At 42.6% G+C, this 17,879-nt stretch overlaps 1 protein-coding gene across 1 annotated transcript in view; it reads right to left on the bottom strand.

Moving 5' to 3' along the window:
- ALPK1 (alpha kinase 1) overlaps positions 1 to 17,879 on the bottom strand; it is a 144,283-nt gene that overhangs the window by 58,994 nt on the left and 67,410 nt on the right. Inside the window, exons 5-6 of the mRNA XM_023518193.1 lie at positions 16,794 to 17,025; positions 11,622 to 11,776 (exon numbers count right to left, since the gene is read on the bottom strand). Coding sequence (XP_023373961.1) covers positions 11,622 to 11,776; positions 16,794 to 16,914 — 276 coding nt within the window. The 5' untranslated portion in view covers positions 16,915 to 17,025. The remainder of the gene's footprint in view (positions 1 to 11,621; positions 11,777 to 16,793; positions 17,026 to 17,879) is intronic.

The raw sequence follows: 17,879 nt of genomic DNA, 5'->3' as shown, positions 1-17,879 counted from the left end.
TATTGGAACCAAATATTGAAATAAACTGCAACTGCTTTAGCTACAACTTTAAAGCAGATTACTAAGCCAAGATTTTTAAAATTAAAGATGTTAAGTCATAACTTTAACATAAACAAAATGATTCTCATGCCAATAATGCAACTTGAACATTTTTTTTAATATTCACTTAATCTTTCACTCATTCTCAAATTTCTACTCTCCAGAAATGTATCTGCACAGTAATGAACAGTATATGCATGTTATTAAATAAATGCACTCATGGTGCCTGTGTAAAGTTTTCCATTGATGGGATGAACAATAAGAAAAATTAAAGACAATTGGTTCATAATGAATAGATAGGTGGGACAATAGAAAGCCTACTTTGTGCTGTACAAACACATCTCATAAAAGAAAGTGCTAATTCCAAGAATCTATGAATTTGTTGAGCTTAAACATGCTGGGCTTCTGCCCTTGTTAGTGAGGCAATCTTGTTTTAGGCAGCAGGCAAGAGATTACTGTGACGAAAGGCTGGCAGAGAGAGGTGGCCACTGAGGAGAGATCTGGGGCACATGTCTAGCAAAACTGTAGTTTGTGGCCTGGTTTGGGAACAAGTTCTCTGAGCCAATCTTCTTACCTGCAAAATGGGCATAATAAATTTCTCTTGACAAGGTTGTTATCAAGACTATAAGTTGTGAAGAATATATCAGATGGAATCATATGAAACTGCCTTTATTTGAAGTTTGTTGACATATAAAGATGATTTTTCATATGGTTCAACCTCCTCTAAACAGTGTCAGATATATGGAGATAACACTATTTCTAAAGCAGTGGTTCTCAACCTTCCTAATGCTGCTGCCCTTTAATACAGTTCCTGTGGGTTGTGACCCACAGGTTGAGAACCGCTGTTAAAGCTCTTTATTTACTTGGTATAAAAAATTCGAGAGATGATGTTACTCTTACTTGCTGGCAGGAATGAATGAGCACACCCCTAGGATTTATTTTCTGAAGGTCATCACTTCCTTTTGTCTGCCCAGCATGTGAACCTGCTTGTGTTCTGGTAGCATTTTGGGCCGGGTTGCGCTTGTCTTGGTTGAACTGATTCCTCCAGGAATCTGGCTCAAAATTCAAGCCTCATGGAAAGACACAAAATTCTTGCAATAGTGTTAGTCCTCTTCAAAGGGATAACTCACATACCTGATTCTGTGGCAACCAAAGTTCCTTTGGTAGAATTTTAAGGACAAGCCCCAGTTTAATTTATCTTTCATTGAACTTGAATGTACCGTATTAAAAGGGCAGTTTTTGGCAGAATTTCAGAGCAGGGTTTAAATCCTTGCTGCTTTTTATCAGACTCTTATCTTAAAGTCTGAAAACATATAGGCCATGGGACTAATAATTATCCTCCCAAGGCTTCATTCTCTTGGTGCCCCATTTTCACTTACTAAATGAAATTTATTTTTGAAGAATCTGAACACTATAGTGTTCCCAGATAAAACCATTTATCTGGTTTCTGTTCAAAATAAGAACTATAGTGTTCAGTCAGAACTAAGTATTAAATGCTGATGATTGGAAATTATAAAATTTCTGTTTTAATTAATTCTTCTCTGAATAAAAAAGTTAAATCACATGAGTAAGGGGCAGAGGGTTGGGTCCTGGGGCAGCAGAGAGAAGAGGATGCAACAGGATGAGGTTGCTCCAATCCACAGCTTAGCCGGGGAGCCACACACGCTCAGGGAGGAAGTGCCTCGTTTAAGATTAGGCAACCTGGCTGCTGTGATCCTGCCATGGCCACTGACTGGCTGTGTGACTTGAGGTGAGCCAGATCTCACTCCCTTCAGATTTAAGCTTGCCCACCTATCCAACAATGGGCTTGAAATAGAGGACCTCTACATTTCCTGCTAGCTTTGGTAGTCTACTACTTGACAGAGAGATAACTTGGGTTCAATACCAATTATATAGAGAGTATACATTTTTCACAAATGTGTATACACACGCGCATGCTACAATGGTCTCTGAAAACGTAACAGGAGAATAGTAATACTTCACAGGCTGCCAAATGGGAAGAGAAAAGGTTCAGAAACAGGAGCATTGCATTGTGAAGCCTGACTTTATTTCCTGAGACTGAACATCTCCACTGTAAACATGTGTGCACCGGCAGTATTTATGCTTGCTCTCGGAGAAGTGGTGAGAAATTTACATTTTTGAATTTTTGAGCTTGTGTAGATTTAAAGGCAACTACTCCACAAACATTCTTCCTTCCTCTCTCTTCCCTTCCTTTATGACAATGACAAGATCTTTATTGTGAGGAATCCAAGCACAAAGAATACAAATAACTAGTAACCTCACCACCTTACTGAAGGTGTTTGCCCAGATTTATTTTGAGATTTTCTTGTTCAGGATTAGTCTTGAGTACTTCTGTAAAATCTACATTTTGCTTTTGTTTTTAATTAGTTGAGATTCCCTCACTCCCCTAAATTTAAGCAGGAAAAAAATGCCAACTTGCTAGTGTGGAAAGCTGCTTTGGTTGCACTGTGGAGAAAAGTTGGCAGACCGTGGAAATATATTTGTGGGTCTTTTCCTTCAGGGCACATGATAAGGGTTCTATTTCTGCGGCTCCTTGAAGAGAGCTATGATCACATGGCTTCTCTTGACCAATGGTCATATCTGTTGGAAGCACTCAAAATCCAACGTGTGCTTCCTCATTTATGTTCCCTCTTGTAATGGCAACCAGTGATACTCTAGGTGGCAGGTGTTCTATCAATATGAGTCCCTGAGAGAGAATGACATAAAACAGAGCCTCCACTGACCTCAGGTGTACATGTAGCCAGAGGAAGGAATAAACCTTCTTTGCTGTAAGCCCCTAAAATTTGGAAGTGTTCTTTTTTTTTTTTCTGCAGTATAACTTAATTAGCCTTTCTGCACCATGGCCTTACTATCCTTACTGATGCAGGGAACTTGACTAGTGGTAGGGAGAGGGGTTGGCTACACTCTAGGAAAGAGATGATATGGTCTGAACCTGAAGTGGGATTAGGGCAGTGGTTCTCAACCTTCCTAATGCCGCAGCCCTTTAATACAGCTCCTGTGGGTCACAACCCACAGGGTGATAACTGTTGCATTAGGGTAAGGAAGATATATATTTGACAGATATTTAAGAGGAAAATTTTGTAGCCAATGAGATATGAGCATTGGAGGAAGATAAAGTCAAAGATGATTCCTAGGTCTTGATACAGGTAATTGGGTGGTTTGTGGTACTGTCTACTGATATGGTGATCACAGGAGGAGGATAAACTTTGTTTGGTGAAAAGAGAAGAAATTGAGAGATGATGAACTCAGTTTTGTACTCTTGGCTTAGAGATATCTGAGTTATCCAAATGGAGAGATTTAGGGGGCTCTGGACTGCATATTGGCCCCCAAACAGAATAGCATAGGAAGAGCAATGGTTTTCCCAACCTATTTTCTCTCCTCATGTTTAAGGATGCAATAACATAGGAGATACTGGAGCCTACTATTTATTTTCTTTTAGAAATTATTTTGTTAAAATGTTCCGTTGAACAAATTCTGTTCTCGCCTGTAGATTAGGATTTCTGGTGCCTTCTGTCCTATAGAGCCATAGGACCACATGCTAAGAGTTGTGAAGTCATGTGAGAGCTCTCCTGCTTTGTCATCTTCCAGAAAGGCACCTGACGTGCTACTTTCTTGAGGTGCCCACAACAAAGGATGACAAACTGGGTGGCTTAAAAGAATAGAGACGTCCCGTTCCACAGTTCTGGAGGCTAGAAGTCTGGAGTCAAGGTGGCAGGAGGCCATGCTCTGTGAAGGCTCGAGGGGAGGGGAGGGTGTTCCACCCTTTCTCTTAGCTCCTGTACTGCCAGCAAGCCTCCGTGTGCCTCAGCCTGCAGCTGTGCCGTTCCATTCTCTGCTGCCATCATCACACGGCCTTTTTCTGTGTCTGTGTCTCAACACGCTCATCATACTAGTCACAGTGGCTTCAGAGCCCACCCCGCTCCAGCATGACCTCATCTTAGCTTAATTAATTACATCAACAATGACTCTATTTTCAAATAGTCTTATTCTAACGTACTGCAGGGTAAGACTTTAATGTATCTTTTGTGGGGCACAACTCAAGCCATAACCCTTGGTAAGACTGTGCTGGTCCTAACATTTCATTGCTTCTAACAACACAGTTTTTTGGCAGTTCCTATTTCCGACTGGCCGCAGTTTGGCTACAACTCTGGCCCATGTGTCTCTCCCTTTCCAGGGTCCAGGCTGAAGGAGTAGCCCCCTGCCTTGATCATGAGGCAAAGGAAAACTTCCTAATGACTAAACCACTGAATAGGACTGGCGTGTCACTTCCAATCTCATCTCTTTGGCTAAAACAGGTCATATAGCCTGACGACAGCACGGGAAGGCATGTTCCTTTCAGAGGAAGACACATGAGTCACATGTCAGCAGTGCACGTGGGAAGAATAAGCAATCTACTGCGATCTAGCTCATCCGCTATCCATCACACCCTTAGGTTGCATTTTCCTAATGCCTCCTGGACCTGCTTCTGCTCCCTCTTACTCTCCAGCCTAACATCTACATTACGTGACTGGCAGTTCATGGAGCAGGATTTCTCCCCACTTCCACTTATGATATGCACAGCAAATAAAATTATCTTCATTTCTTTATCGGAAGCATTTATGGCATTTACGGCATTTACGAAATGTCTTCCATTTCTGGGAGATACACAACCATTATCTCTCTGACTGCTGCCCAGCCAACCGCCTGACTGTGGGCCATGCTTGGGACAACCCCGTTTGCCAGCTGCTGCACATGCAGTCCAAACACTGCGTTTTCCAGATAACACACATAGCTTTTTCATTCATTCAAGGGTGTTTACAGAAGACATGTTATTTTAGGTGTCAGGGATACAAAGGTAGGCTTCTGTCCTCCTGAAACTTATAGTCAGTGGAGGAGAAATAGAGGAATAGAAACAACTTCAAACATATGTAAACTGTAACTTTGAAAAGTTGTAAAAGGGTGGTGCATCACAGCAGAACCTGTAGTTAGAGAATTTTTATCTAGTTGCACAGGTCAGGGAAGGCTGCCCTGAAGGGGCTGAACTGGGATGTGAGAGATAACAGAAAGTAATCGGGCAGAGAAGGGAAAGAAGAGCTTAGGAAGGGAGACCAGCCACGTACGTGGAGGAATCATGGAGCGATGGGGCGGGGGGGTGCCTGTGACCACAGAGGGAAAGGGTCGAGGGCAGCTGAGGGGAGGATGGCACCTGCAGGGCCTTGGGCCTCGTTATGGGCTTTTGTAGTCCTAGGTGATGGGACTCGATTTATAGTCCGCACAAGGCCCTCTGTGCATGGACCAGAGATGGGGCCCGTAGAGAGATCAGGAATTCAAATCGTGACCTTGAGCAAGTTATTTAACTTCTCTGAGCATTAATTTTCTTAATTAAGGGAATAATAAAACTTTGTTTTAAGGGTTGTTGTGATAATTCAAAGAGTATGTGTTGAGCACCTGCTTCATAATAATGTGGTAATAGGTGGTCAGCCAATGGGAAGAGCCCTTCCCAGATACAGGCCTGGGACAGGGGTTGCTAATCAAGCTTCTCCTTGCAGATGTTTTTCTGGGATGTAAACTGGGTCTTCTATTTCTTTTGCATTTCTCCCAGTGCTCTCTAGCAAATATCTGCCCCATGTTCACACTCAATGAAGTTTTGCCAAATGGATGAATATATAGTTTATATTCATTTTGTTTTTATGAATCCTGATGAAAAAAATTTGGCTATTAAAACTCTAAAACACTTACAGATGAAAAACCCATTTGAGAAAATCAATTGCTGAAAAAAAATCACAAACTAAATGACACCCGCTTTTGAATTCTTTGTCATCAGTAAGAAAACTGGCACCTGGAATAAATGGGATTTAAAAAAATTAGTTGTAAGGACATATTTTAGCCTAGAGCTTATTTAGGGCAAGAATTTTATTGTTCCTATTGGTTATGTCCTACCTAGTCCTCATGCCACAAAACTTTCTTCAACTTGACATTTCATTTCCTACTTAATTCACTTTGGTTTCTTTTGCAAAGGGCTCTCTTCTACCCCCTCAGTTCCCAAATTAGGTACAGCAGAATTTCCTTGTTCAAAAACTAAAATATCAACAAGTTAAAGACACCAAATTATTTGAAAAGACATATTTTAAAAATATTCTGGAAGCGCAATTTATGAAACTTTATTCACCGACAAAGGGTTTCCACCCAAGATAGCTTAAGAAAACAATTAAGTATTTATTTACTTAGGTTTCTTTGGGGGTGGTGGTGGTGTCTCTTTAAATCACTCTAAGGTAGCAAGACATTTTCCAAAAATATTTGTGGTATAAAGACTGTCATATTACCTATTTTCGTGTTGTAGAGCTGGAAAGGAAATGGGAGAAAATATCCTCATTCTGGGGGCAGTGCCTGTGGCTCAAAGGAGTAGGGCGCCAGCCCCATATGCTGGAGGTGGTGGGTTCAAACCCAGCCCTGGCCAAAAACTGCAGTAAATAAATAAATAATGGCTAAGATGTTAAATTAACAAAATATATATCCTCATTCTGAAACTGCTTCACCTCCTTATACTAGACTTTAGGGTCAACCTATAAAAATTAATACTGTATTGTCCTGAGGAGGCACCACAAAAAATTCAGGGTGGACCTCGAGCAGGCACTTTCCCCGAACAGAAGCAGGGCCAGGGAGATCAGGTCCCACCAGCGCTGGCAACCCCAAACCCAGGCAGGGAGTATTCAAACTCAGGGTCTGTCAAACAATTCTTTGCCGCGCAGCCCACGCTGCTCCTATTTGCATACACAGGCAAACCTAAACAGGCCCTGGGATTTCGTTTTCAAAAATTTCATTTTCATAGTTTCTTTCTCATAATGCAGATTTTTTGTTGTTGTTGAGAAGCGTGAAAGTTACTGAAAAAATTCCCAAAGGTGGCATCTACATTGAGACATTCCTTGGCATATCAGAAACCAGTGAGTGAGTGCTGGAGGGTTTCACTGGTTAGCGCTCCACTGCTATAGCCCCAAGCCCAGCTAAACAGACGGCCAACGCTAAATGCCTTCAATACTTTCTGAAAAATCCATCAAAGGTTTTGCTGAATGATATTTATAAGGGCCTTACTGTTCTCTTTCAAAAACTGAAATGCCCTTCTCCGACACTTGAAAAAAGTTGCTCATGCTTTTCATCTTCCCCTCTCAGAGTGTAAACATTGTTTTGAGTGAAAAGAGCTGAAGGAGCGCTTACTTTCCCTTGAAATTTTATTTTCAAATAAGAGAGGGAGAAAATCCTTTTTCTGACTAATACTAATAATACAGGTCAAAGTGTCAGGCGATATACAATTAAATGGAAAACAAAAAAGGTTCCCCCTCTTTTTCCCACAGTACAATGGCCCTGGAATATAAATTACCGATGAAGATGAAATAATACTTCAAAGCCTGTAGGGCCGGGTAATGCAGTGTTTACAAAGTATTTTCTATGGCATGATGAGACATTAAAGATGATGGTAACCCATGGACTTGAGGGTGTTACTGAATAGACTGAAACTAGCATGAGGTAGGGTTTTAGGCCCCCATAGCCTGTGACCCCGTGATATGCTTTGTTTTACAAGGGCAGCTGCAGTTATCAACAGATGTTTCAGCAATAAATAATTGGTATCATCTCGGAAAAGACCCATCTACCTGGGGAGAGGGCATAATACCAAAAACACTGCCCAGCTATTACAGCCACATTAATCTCCCATCTCTCTCCAGGTTTCTCGGGGAGCGTGCTGCAGGTGTTTTTTCTGGGAGAGAGCGGACAAACTCTCTCAAGTCAGCAAGCTTTGTGTGGAGTGTAAAGGAGGTTGGCCCCTGTCATAAATTTCTGTCTGTGGCCACACACCAAAGGAAAAGGGATTGGAGAGTGGGGGAGGAAGAAAGAAGAGAGGGGCGGGGGGGAATGGGGACGCAGAGGAGACCAGAAAGCAAAGCACAAAACACAGAGAATTTTTCTTAAGCCTAAGAAGAGTAACATTATAAATGGCCCTTGATTTGACTAACTCCTCAACTGTGGGAAAAACTATGGACTTAGTTTTTTCTTAAGCATTGTGTGCTTCACTTTAATCTGTTACTTGAATTAAGGACATAGTGTGCATGCTCTAAGCAGAATGCTAGTTTTAAAAAATGGAGGGGAAACATTTTACAGGAAGGATTCATTGCAAGGTAAAAAACAATCCTAGAAAGCTCCTATTTATAAACAAACTGTAAGAAAACATAGGAACTGAAAAGACAAACTCAGTAGCCTTTAACCATTTCAGAGGTATGAACAAAATCTCACAATTATTTGGTTGCTGACTGTGACTACCCAGCTTCAGTAAAGTCCAATATTGAAGCTGATGGCATAATGGAACCAAAATGAGTCGTGAATTTCCTGGAGCTACTTTTAACAAGCCAAGACATCAAAAGTAATGAGGGAGTTGGGGAGAGCCTGGCTCACAGGGTGCTTTAGTTCTCTGTATTTACAAAACAGAGTGGTTCGGCAATTGTGCACTTGGGGTCTGGCACAATAGGGGAGCATCCTAAAAGTCCTTAGGGGGTGTGGTCACTTAATTTATAGCTTGCCGGGTAAGCTGAAGAAAATGATGCTCAGAGTTCAAAAAGCTCCCAGATACATACATCGGAGACTAAAGGATGAATGGACTGCTGCTTAGAGCTGCCTGTGAGTGACCTTGTGATCTGAACACCAACTTCTTAAATTATCTGTATCTCTATTTCCCCAGTTGTGAAATCTGTGCACTATATAGTGAGGGATGACAGGAAGAATGTGAGAAGACTCTCAGAACAGTCTAACAACTATGAGCAGCTCATCTCCCAACTCACATTAACCCCCAAATGCAGCAAGACTTGAGTTTTTAAAAACATCATCTCCGGGTTTTTCAGCTGATGTCACTACTAGCTTTGAATGCAGGGAGAGGGGGTCTGGCGACTACAGGATGGGACAAGAGAAGCGGAGCCCAGGTTACAGGGACGTGATGCATTTCAGGCTCTCAGGCTGTGTTCAAAAGTCAGAGAAACTTTGCTAAGCCCAAAGGTCAAGGTGGGAGTCACTGCCTGTGAGAGGCCGTTCCTTTCACCGTCCTTAGAAGGGTTGTAAGGTTCTTACATGCCCCTCTCCTAACCACACAAGGGATATCCAAGCGGGTGGAGTGGCCATTGGCTCCTTCAGGGCTGTTCCCATCCTATACAACAGTTCCCAAAATAGACGAAAATAGATTTCTTTTCTGGCTGGTTTCCTACAACCTTCACACCAGGTTCTCCTTTACTCTTTGCCTCTCTCCTCTCCACTCACACCCCCGTCAGTCAGGTCTCTGCCTTTCCCCCGCCCTTGACACCTTGTTCTTTTTGGAGCAGTCATTCTCAAACTTTGGCAGGTCCAATAATCATCTGGAAGGCCTGTCTAATGCTGATCATTGGACCCCCACCCCCAGGGTTTTTGACCAGGCTCTAAGAATTTGGATTTCCTACCACTGTCCAGATGATCTTGATGCCATTGTCAGAGGTCTCATTTTAATGACAAGGCCTTTAGAGCTGCACTGTCCAATAAAATGCAAGCCCTACCCACCTATAGATACTTACATAGAAATGAATTTAAAAATAAATAAAACTAAGCATTTAATTCTTCAGTCACACTAACCACATTTCAAGTGTTTAAGAGCCTTATGTAGCTAGTGGCTACCATATTGGATAGGTGATGTAGAATGCTTCCATTACTGCAGAAAATTCTACTGGTCATTCTGCAGGTTGTGTTAGGGCAAATAAGTCTTAGAGCTTCTACCTGCTCCTTCAAGTTTTTCACTGGAGCTTCCTCATAGAGAACTAGAGTTAAGTAGACGGAGGAGAAGGCTTTACGTCACAGTCACAGCTCCACTACTTACTGGTCTGTTCTTAATTTCTTCATTCAGGACACAGGGATGACAATGGTAATGCAGATGGCCCCCAAGTCAAGACGGTTTGACTTAACCACTGTTGACTTTACGATGGTGTGAGAGAGATACACATTTTAGTACCACACAACTGTTCTGCTTCTTACTTTCAGTACAATGTTTAATAAGTTATATGAACTAGTCAATGCTTTATTAGGTCATAGGCTTTGTGGTAGATGAGTTTGCCCACCTGTACAATAAGGTAAGTGTTCTGAGCACATTTCAGTTAAGCTGGGCTAAGCTATGATGTTTGGTAGGTCAGGCGCATTAATTCATTTTTGACTTAGGATTTTCAACTGAAAATGGGTTTATTGGGACACAACCTTATTGTAAGTGGAAGAGGATCTAAATCACTATGGGGCTATTTTGAGAATTAAATGAGATGATGCACTGCAAGTTCTCTGTAAACTCTACAGTGAGATACAAATGATAGCTGTTACACTGTTCTATTTCTCCAGGAATACCCACTACATTTATTTAAACCCCCTGGCTCAGCATTCTTTCCAAGTATTCATTTTCATTTGCCTGCAATTCCTGGTCTGCTTAATGTGTTTTGTTTGGGGGAGGGTGAGAGAGGTAGAGCTTTTACTGTTTCTCTAAAGATGCTGTTGTCTGTCTGTAGGTCAGGGGATCTCTCCTAGATTTTGCTTCAATAGACAAAGATAATGTCTATATATTTATTTTGCTATGCTCCCCAAATACAATCCTATCTAAACCAATAAAGTCAAATTTTTAGAATATTGTTATTGCTTCTAATGCCTAATCTCTAGACATATACATTTTTTTATGTGAGAAAAAATGCATATGAGCTAATAGACTTTCTTCCTTGACCATCTGAAAGAATGTAGGGAAAAGCAATGTGACTAAAAAGGAATATGGTGCTTTCCGTAACTTCTTTAGACCCTAAGCCTGAGTCCTGAGCTCTAGGCCGAGTTCCTGTGCTACTCTTGAGGTTCTCTCCTATGTGGGACAGAGGTACCAGTTGGCTAAACTTACAACAAATGAGCAGAGGAAGAAGAATGTCAGTGACTTTGACTTGATGCTTCTTAAAGAGCCTTTATCATGAGGAGAAAAGGAAGTGACCAGGACCCAAGGTGGGGCCCTGGGAAGGGACATGCCAGACGTTAATAGCTTACACAGCAAGTCACACTAATGAAACAATGATGAATTTGTTTTTTTTTTTTTTTTGCAATTTTTGCAGTTTTTGGCTGGGGGCTAGGTTTGAGCCCGTCATCTCCAGCATATGGGGCCTGCGCCCTACTCCTTTGAGCCACAGCAATGAATTCATTTTTTAAAGCTACTTAACTTTTCAAAATTAGCATTTCAAACTATAAATGTCGTGAGGCATGGTGAAATGAAAACTACTTCTCTGGCCCAGAAGGGATACATTAGTATTTCAGGCTGGCAGGTTTCCCACTAGACCCACTGACCACCCCTCTTCACTTTTACTAGATTTGGCCTCCCACACAACATCTTAAGGGCAAGCAAATGCTTTCCCAAAAGGTATTTCCCTGACATTCGTCAATCTGGCAGAGCTGACCAAAAGGGTAGGGGGCTGTCTTGTGCTTCAAAGAAATTTAATCTATTAGCTCACTTAGAGTTGCAATGCCTCACTCGGAAATGTCAGAGGAACAGGTGGTGTGGCTCTCCCTACCAGTAACTGCTGCAGCCCGGCGCCAATCACATCCTGCAGGTTTGTTTTGTCCTCTGGGCCCACGGCTTGTTTGTACTGCCACTTTTCAGGCACAAAGGGCCACTTCATTTCCTTTGCCTCCTCGATCAGGGTCCTTAACTCGCTGGGGAGTGAAGCTGAAAAGGTCAGAGTTCAGGTAAGGAAATTGCAGTTAAGAAGAGGTTGTTGAGCTACCAGTGTTATGATGAAGCACCTCAGTGGCAAAGAAAAAAGAAACCCAAACAGAAAAACTTTTCCCTCCCCTTGGCTGGCTGGTCTAAGCTGTTGTTGGTTCTGACTTAGAATAATGGTGAGGTGCTATCTGTCAGGGGTGGCCCTGGTCTATTTTGCCCTACAGGTAAGTTGGGGTAGTCAGGCATTAAGAAAGGGTTTTAGCAGGAAGTAAAAGCACTTCAGTGACTATCTCAGCATGAAGAATAAGAGAATGGAATGAAGGAAATATTATTTTCCCTGTAAAATGAGAAAGGAACAAGACTGGAATGGCATCTGGGGTTTGTGGCAGCTGGCAATGCAGAAAGTCAACTTTTTCTTTCTTTAAAACTTCCTTTTAGTTTATCCTTTCACTATGGACTACATTGGAATTCAGACAACAAATAATGAAAAACACATATGAAATTTGAAATAGTGTGAAATAATTATTGAGAAGTGGCCTTGTTTCACATTAACAGAGGGGGCCCAAAAATGTATATACATTTTAAGAAGGAAAAAAAATTGTATTGAAATTTTAAGGCCGAGCAAGGTGGCTCATGCCTGTAATTCCAGCACTCTGGGAGGCCGATCGCCTGAGCACATGAGTTCAAGACCAGCCTGAGCTAGAGAGAGACTCAGTTTAAAAAAGTAAAAAATAGCGGGGCATTGAGGCAGGTGCCTGTAGTCCTAGCTACTCAGGAGGCTGAGGCAAGAGAGTTGCATGAGCCCAAGAGTCTGAGGTTACTGTGAGCTATGATGCCCTGGCACTCTACCGAGGGTGACAAAGTAAGACTCTGTCTCAAAAAAAAAAAAAAGAAAAAGAGAAATTTTAATACTCAATGTATAATGATAATAAAAGATGAATATGAGTCACATTGAACACCTCGTGTAATTGCAGAAATTACAAACATGACTTTAGTATTACACATTTATATCGTTTTTCCTTTCTTAAAATGTGTATACAGTTTTTGACACTCTCTGTGTTCAATTTCTTAATGGCCGTCACACCAACTTATACTGGTACACAATCTCTTAAATAAATTTCAGAAATGAAAAAGCTCTGGAAACTGGAATTATTTTTTTTTTTAAAGTTTGATACCTAAACTAGACTTTCATGGTCTTTTTAAGGACTTAACGAGATTACACAAAAGTTTTGCTGCAAAAGGATTTTGATGTTCGGGCAGTGCCTGTGGCTCAAGGAGTAGGGCGCCAGCCCCATACCCCAGAGGTGGCGGGTTCAAACCTGGCCCCAGGCCAAAAAAAAAAAAAGGGAATTTAATGTTTGACTACAGGTACTACCCCACCTTCAGCTGGAATATGAATGCAACACAATATGTATTGTAAGACCTTCTGAACATTGGTAAAATTCTGAATTCTGAAGTACATGTTACCCAGGGTTCTCAGTAAGGGATGTAGACCAATGTATGTGACTGCCTGCTATAAATCTCCAGGAAGTTGTTTTGTAGGCATCTCATGCTTAACATAGCACAATTAAACTCATTACCTTTCTCTATATCTGATTTCTCTTATATTCTATATTTTGATAAATGAAACCACCTCACGGAGTTACCCAAATCTGAAACCCAGGAGTCAGTCTCCCCCTAAATCTGATTGGCTATTAAATCCTGGATCTTCTAAAATCCATTTCCTCTTCTTCTTTTGCAGTAATTAGCCTGAATTACTGCTTTCAGTCTTTTTGTTTTTCTTTTTTAAATTGAGACAGTCTTACTTTATTGCCCTCAGTAGAGTGCTGTGTCATCACAGCTCACAGCAACCTCAAACTCTTGGACTCAAGTGACTCTCTTGCCTCAGCCTCCTGAATAGCTGGGACGACACGCACCTGCCACAACGCCTGGCTATTGTTTTGTTTTTTAGCAGACTGGGGCTGGGATTGAACCCACCAGCCCTCGTGCATGTGGCCAGTGCCCTACCCACTGAGCTATAGACATTGTCCTGCTTTTACCCCATCTTCCACATTGTTGATCCTCTTTTTTTTCTAAAAACAAGATAGACCAGGCCATTGCCTTGAATAAAATTCTTTAATGTTTTTGCACACCTTGTTCTAGCTGTTTAGATTGCCCTTCCCCAGTGCCTTGGTGATCAAACTCTGGCCCCTGACTTCAGCATTCAATGCAAACATTGGCACTTTTTGCCAGCCTGCCATGACCTTATGGTGGAATTGAGATGTGCCTTCAGAGGGCTCCCAAACCCATAAGTGCATGCTCCTTTCAGCCTTCACCCCACTGCTCTGTAACTACATCTCTCTCTCTCACTAGACTGTGAGCTCCCTGAGGACAATCTTCTCATCTCATCACTTTTGTAAACAACACCATGATGGGTGAAAGACCATTGCGGTTAGAAGACACGGTCCATCTTATGTTGATGTGAGGCACACAAAACAGAGCAAAAGGGAGATGACAGAAAATGAAAAACAAACAGAAGAAAAGAAAGAAAATCTGCCTTTTTAGGAATTTGTTACCAGCAGGAAGACCTGCTTGGCATTGAGGAAGTAACCTATGGGCCACACTAAGGAGTAATCTGCATCAGTTCCTAAGAATGACACACCAACCTCCCACTGGAATTATCCCCCCCCACTCAGCAGTCGGGGAGCCTTTGCTGTGGAATGGCGCTCCTCCCTGAGAGCAGAGCCAGGGACCAAGGGGCTCCGGGGTCACAATCTGTGGGAAGGCCTGACCCTCTCTTTGCCACTGGCTTACTTTCAACATATCAATAGTGCTCCCTTTCACTCTCAGAAACGTCCCAGTTTGGTTAATAAGTTACTTTGACACTCCATCTCCGAGTGAACAGGAGTAATCAAATGACAACAGCAATGTGATTTCAGGGTTCCTAGAGTTCGATTATAGTGGACCTTAGTAGTTTTAGTACTTTAAGTATCTTCGTAATGATGGAGAAAGTCTATTCCTTACAACTCATTTTGCCCTGTCCACACGTCCCTTTCTTTCCACTCGGGTCAGGCCAGAATGCCCATGGGGCGTACTGAATTAAAGATGCCACTACTGCACGTGTTTACAGGGTTATCTCTGTTTAGATTTCAGCTCTGTCTCCATCTCTGGGGAAGTAGCTAGGGGTAGTCGCTCAGGCTAACAAGGCCAACTTCTGCGGGGAAAGGATGGGGTTGAGAGCAGGAGAGCGAAGAATGAAAAACCCAGTGTTTGTGTTCCCCCGAGTCTGAGTCTGCCGCCCGCCCTGCCGCCCTAAGTGACCCTCTACTATAATGCCTTTCTCTGCAGCACATGCGGTGACGACATCGGCTGCGCGACCCGCCACCTGCTGAGCCCCGGGCAGGGCGTTGGGAACGCATCCAATCAGCCCGCGCAGCGCACGGGGGACGCGCAGCCCCGCGGGGACTGCTGGGACCGCTAATGCCTCGCTTGTCAGGGGTTCTGCGGAGGACGTGTCCTCCCGCTTCGGCTTATCTGATCCAGCCCACAGCGTGCCCAGCAGTGGCCCCCTCTGCCTCTCTGATCACTCACTTCCCCAAGCAGCTTACCTGAAGGGCTGTGTCTAATCTAGTGATTTTCCAGCCTTGCTTTGCCTTATCTGGAACTGAACTGATTATTTCCCCTCTTCTGTGGCACTTGGGGAAAAAAGAATAAGAAAATGCTACTCAATTGTGGGCTGAGTCTTCACTAGGGAGAACACAAAGCGTAAAGGAATTTGGGGGCTGCAGAGACACAGGGCGCGATGTAGTGAAAGACGAGAAAAACCTCAGTGGAAGCAACAGAACCCAGCACACTGCCCCGGGGAGGACTAGGGCCAGCAGCAGAGCTTACCAGGTAGGTGCCAAGTGCTGGCCATTCTGACATCAGCAAGCCTGATGGGGCTGACAGGCCCACAGAACTAGCAAGCAAAGTCACACATTGGTGTACCTGGCCAGCAAAGACAGAAGACACATGAACTGGGGTTGTGAAACGACTGGACATAGGGGATTTTAAAGGCTCAGAAATGACAGGTTACAAATAATGAAGAATTCCATAGGTACCTAAAAGTGCCCCTGTAAAAATGTACGTGCCTATATACAAGAATTGGGGGTGTTACTCCTCCAGAGCCTTGTCCCATTAAGTATTAAACACCAACAGAAGAGATGAGGAATGTGCATTTTATCTGGAACTCTTATTTCCATAAGGAATAGCAAAGTACTAAAAATGCAAAGAAAAATCTTAAAAGCATGTCAAAGACATAATTATAGAAATGAGGAAAAAAGTATATGCATGCTAAAAAGTAATCTAAAAAAAAGACTGTTGTCTCTTCTAAATTAGCATAAGAAGTTAGAATTAGCTTTCTAGACTTTGCGTCCCAAACAATGACTTATCCTACATTATGAATAGCACAAACTATAAAATGAGCCAAACGCCAAAGTCTGAAGCCACAATAATGATGCCATCAGTATTCATGAGGAAGAATGGATTTATTTTACAAATGGCATGTGAATATAACGTGAGGAATGTATTGGCAATCAAAAAAAAAAAGAAAAGAAAAGAGAGAGAGAGATTGGACTGGTGAGATGACATATTTACGGAAACTGTAGAAATCTATGGAAACTGATGAGGCACAAAATCCTAGTTTGGAAAAAAGTATGTGCCACCATTCAGAAGTTGCTTCAATTTTTTAATAATTGAAATTTACGTGCACCAGCCAAGTTGGACCCTTTGTTCTTCCTGAACTAAACTGTTTCTTGTAGCCTCATGTTTACTGAAGCCTAAAATTAGAACTGACAGCAATTCACTGCAACAAAGTGGGCTTCCTCCCCTGCCTGTCCTCCTGCAGCCCATGGCCCATTCATGCCCTAGAAATCCACTCATCTCTCGGTGGTCATCTGCCAAGAGAAGAAAAATAGGGCAGAGATGAGAATGTGTGGTTCAGGCAAGGCAGAGGAGAATGAACCTGCTGGCTCACCCCTGGTGCCTCCCATCAGAACCTCACCTCTGCACCGCTGGTCCTCACTCATGTCCTCCTCCGACACATCTGGCGTCTCCAGCAAGAGCTGGTCCAGCACTTGCTTGCACTCTTGCAGCAGTGCGCCGACCGCTTTTTGATTATTCATGATGATTATCCTCCCTCAGCGATGAATCGAGTGTCCCTGGGTGTGTGGTGATCAATTACCTAGGAGAAGACATCGATCCTCAATAAAGGAGCCCCTTGAAGGCTGAGGTACCTGGTGAACAAAAGAGGCAGAAAGATGATTAACTGAAGCATCATCCATTATCTGTAAGACTCAAGCAGGGAAGGATAATAGGGCAAACACATGAAAATACATGACAGCCCTGAGGACTTTATTAGGGGAGTGTGTGAAATCACTGCAGGGCCTGGTCTAGCTGAGCGGCACCGCCAAGGCAGCAGAGTGCAGAAGGGAGAGGGTCCGGGTGTGGACCCAGGTGATCCACGGTGATGTGGGCAGAGCCACATGGGCCCAGATGAAATGAAAATACCCCCAGGATTTATGTATCTTCTGCATACTTCACATCAGGGCCTCTGTATCCCAGTGGCACCACATTCTGCCTCTCTGGAAGTCTACAGGAAGCATCTGGCTAACAGTTCTAATATTCTGGCACAAGCTCATGGTAATATGAAGTTTACCACACTCATAATCCACTGGTGATTTCCCTGCAGTATCTTCATGGTATTTTTAGCATGGTATAATTTGGACCCACATAAGTGACAGATGCCAAATTTAAAGCTCTTCACTGCATTGCCCAGTAAAACAAAGAAGTGCTATCCCAAAAAACTCAATATCCTCGATCTATCAGATGGATGGATGGATCTACTTACATTGTTACTTAACATATATATAGTCGAGGACTTTTTTGTATAAATGAGTGAGGTGTAATGAGCTATTGCAATCATGGTAATTTCAAGAACAAAATAACTCACTTATGATATACAAATGCTGGAAAATAAATAGAAAGAAAAGTTACTTGTCTCTCCTCTCTTTATTAAAGCAGTACATTTTAAACAAAAGAAAGAAGGTTATTCTCTTCCCAGTTTTGCCAGAATGATAGTGGAGATGCT

This window comes from Otolemur garnettii, unplaced genomic scaffold (assembly GCF_000181295.1).
Source record: "Otolemur garnettii isolate 467f Iridium unplaced genomic scaffold, OtoGar3 scaffold00129, whole genome shotgun sequence".
Taxonomy (NCBI): Eukaryota; Metazoa; Chordata; class Mammalia; order Primates; family Galagidae; genus Otolemur; species Otolemur garnettii.
This window is presented reverse-complemented; position numbering and strand designations above follow the sequence as displayed.